General features: G+C 55.4%; 1 protein-coding gene across 1 annotated transcript in view; it reads right to left on the minus strand.

Moving 5' to 3' along the window:
* Positions 1-3156, minus strand: part of ALDH1A3 (aldehyde dehydrogenase 1 family member A3) — a 16661-nt gene that overhangs the window by 7624 nt on the left and 5881 nt on the right. The window contains exons 4-7 of the mRNA XM_015569123.1: positions 2712-2773; positions 2111-2239; positions 907-972; positions 169-187 (exon numbers count right to left, since the gene is read on the minus strand). Coding sequence (XP_015424609.1) covers positions 169-187; positions 907-972; positions 2111-2239; positions 2712-2773 — 276 coding nt within the window. The remainder of the gene's footprint in view (positions 1-168; positions 188-906; positions 973-2110; positions 2240-2711; positions 2774-3156) is intronic.

The raw sequence follows: 3156 nt of genomic DNA on the forward strand, positions 1-3156 counted from the left end.
CGCTAGTGAGGGAGACCCTACTATTAGACTCTCTGGTAGAAGCTGAGGGAGCCCCTGGTATTTAGGGAATTTGGGGGGGGCTGCTCTTCAGGCTGAGGGTCAGTTCTATGGATGCGGAATCTCCGAGGGAAGGCAGGGAGGGTGGCGGGTGGGTGGGAGTTGATCAACCAAAGACCTTGTGTGTAGCCTGGCTGGCGTGGCTCAGTGATTGAGTGTCGACCTATGAACCGGGAGGTCCGGGTTCGATTCCCGTCCAGGGCACGTACCTCGGTTGCAGGCTCCATCCCCGGCCCCGGTCAGGGCCCGGGAGGGAGGCAACCAATTGAGGTGTCTCTCTCACATCGATGTTCCCCCCTCTCTCTCTGTCTCCCCCTCCCTGCCACTCTCTCTGGAAAGCGATGGAGAAATTTCCTTGGGTGAGGATGAACAACAACAACCAAATGAGGCAGGGCTGGGCTCCCCCAGGGCTGAGGCTGCTCCCCCAAACGAGGTGTGAGTCCATTTTATTTTATTTTAATTAAACAATTTTGTTTTATTGCCGAGAGAGAATCATTGATCGAATGCCTACTGGGGACTGAGCCGGAAACCCGGGCAAGTGCCCTGACTGGGAATCGAACCGGTGACCTCTTGGTTGATGGGTCGACGCTCAGCCACTGAGCCACACCGGCCGGGCGGTAATTTACCTTTTAACCTTAACTACGACACTGTTTGTCCTACGATGTTTCACATTTTTATTTTATCTTATCTAGCCACCCTTTCTGCCAGGGCTCCTGGGTTCCGTTCAGGATTTATTTCGCTTGGAAACTGGCCCGGTGACTTTGGAAGACTGGCTGTCCGCGTACTGAAACGCGGTCCGGTCCAGAAGGTACACAAGTCACGGGCCGGCCCCTCCCAGGAAGAGGGCACAGGTGCCCAGTCCCCCATGGGTCCGAATCCGGGCACGATGTTCACCACTCCCGGAGGAAAGCCGACCTACGGGGAGACCGAGGGCACTGAAGGAAGGGCAGGGACCGGCGTCCACCATGGAGCCACGCCTGGGCCCAGCGGGTCGTGGCTGAGTGATGTCCCCAAGCAGAGTGGCATCCCCATTGCACGGTCCGGGCCCGGGTCAGCCGTCCACCCCAGGACCCAAACCCGGTCGGCCAGGGGGCCAGGGTGAGGTGCACACGCCTCCTTCCGAGCAGCATTTTTCACCCTACAAAGGCCTCAGAGCACAAAGAGTGGTGGCCTGCTCGGCCGGCGTGGCTCAGTGGTTGAGCATCGACCTATGAGCCAGGAGGTCACGGTTCAATTCACGGTCGGGGCACATGCCCGGGTTGCGGCCTCCATCCCCACTAGGGGGTGCGCAGGAGGCAGCCGATCCATGGTTCCCTCTCATCATGGATATTTCTCTCTCTTTCTCCCTCTCCCTTCTTCTCTAAGATCAATAAAAAAGAAAATATTTTTTAAAAAAGGTCGTGCATCTGATCCTTAGCTTGGTGGAAGTGACATGAGGGGACCTTCTCTCCCTTTGCAACATGGACACTGGGGACAGAGTGATGGAGCCATGTTGCCTGGTGTGACAGGAGGGAGGTATCCCTTGGGCCGCCTGTTTCCCTGAATGGTGGTTGCCTGGGGAGCGAATGATCGCGGGGGAGCCTGGCTGGGTGACAGCTACTTAGGGGGGCTGCCCAGATGACCCCCCCAAAATGCCAGGCCCTCTGACTATTCAGTTCCCTCTCAGGTGATCCTCCTGCAAATTCTTTAGAGAAAACACTTGCTCCTAAAGTAGGCTTGAGCCCACCATGCCAGGTACATCTTCTCATGTGGGTCAGTGGGAGGAGTGGAATTGCTCCTAGCAGCTCAGTGGGAGGAGCGGAATTGCTCCTAGCAAATCAGTGGGAGGAGCGGAATTGCTTCTCACTGGTCAGTGACCACTGGCAGGAGAGAGAACGAACGGGCTCTTGCCAAGTAAAACAGGCGTCACCCCCCTCCCACTCGCGGTCGAGCCGGCTCTGCTGTCACACACGGCCCAGCTCGGCCGGGCAGCTTTATCTCGCGCTGGCGGCCTGCTCCCTGGGAGCGGGCATGTGACCGAGAACACATAATCTTTTCCTTTTGGACGGCTCACCTCTTTGATCAGGGAGCCAAGGTAGAGGGCGGTGAGGGGCGTCTGTTCGGCCGGCTTCACGACGATGGTGTTGCCACAGCACAGAGCCGGCGCCAACTTCCATACCAGCATCAGCAGAGGGAAGTTCCACTGCAACAGAGAACAGGGGAACTTGGGGGACCCGGACCCACCGCTACCCTGCTCCATGGAGGACACTTGCTTTGGGGCTTAACGGGTAACATAGGAGTTTGCAATGATCAGAATTGCATTCCAGCCTGGTGCTTCCTACATGCACTCTGGGGGAGGCTGACAGTTACTCTTTGGTAGAAGGGATTCCACGGTGCGAGCACTGCCTCCTCCCCTCGGAGGTTTATGTACAATGACATCAGCACCTTAAAGGCTCTGAGAAGTCCTGCAGGAGTTGTGGGCTCGATCCCCAGTATGGGACGTGCAGGAGGCAGCCAACCAGTGATTCTCTCTCATCACTGATGTTTCTATCATCTCTCCCTCTCCCTTCCTCTCTGAAATCAATAGAAATATATTAAAAAAAACAACAAAAAAAGCCCCAAAACCCTTCGTTCTAACGGGCCTATGGGAGCAGCAGGGGAAACCCTGTACTTACAGGAGTGATGGCCCCACACACACCTATGGGCTCGTGCCGGGTGAAACACACAACGTTGTCATCTGCGAGAGAGGTGACATGGGGGAGAGGACGACACGTGAATCTAGACCAGTGGTTCTCAACCTTCCTAATGCCGCGACCCTTTCATACAGTTCCTCATGCTGTGGTGACCCCCAATTTCATTGTTACAAATTGAACATCATGAAAGCATAGTGATTCATCACAAAAACAATATGTGATTATATATGTGTTTCCCGATGGTCTTAGGCGACCCCTGAGAAAGGGTCGTTCGACTCCCAAAGGGGTCGCGACCCACAGGTTGAGAACTGCTGACCGAGATGAAGAATTTCAAAGAGGAACAAGACAGGGCAGTAACCCAGAAGTCCATGAAGGTGTCAGTTCTGAGTCTGGCCTATGACACAAAGAGGTGGTGTTCAACTCCATT

Source organism: Myotis davidii, unplaced genomic scaffold (assembly GCF_000327345.1).
Source record: "Myotis davidii unplaced genomic scaffold, ASM32734v1 scaffold164, whole genome shotgun sequence".
Taxonomy (NCBI): Eukaryota; Metazoa; Chordata; class Mammalia; order Chiroptera; family Vespertilionidae; genus Myotis; species Myotis davidii.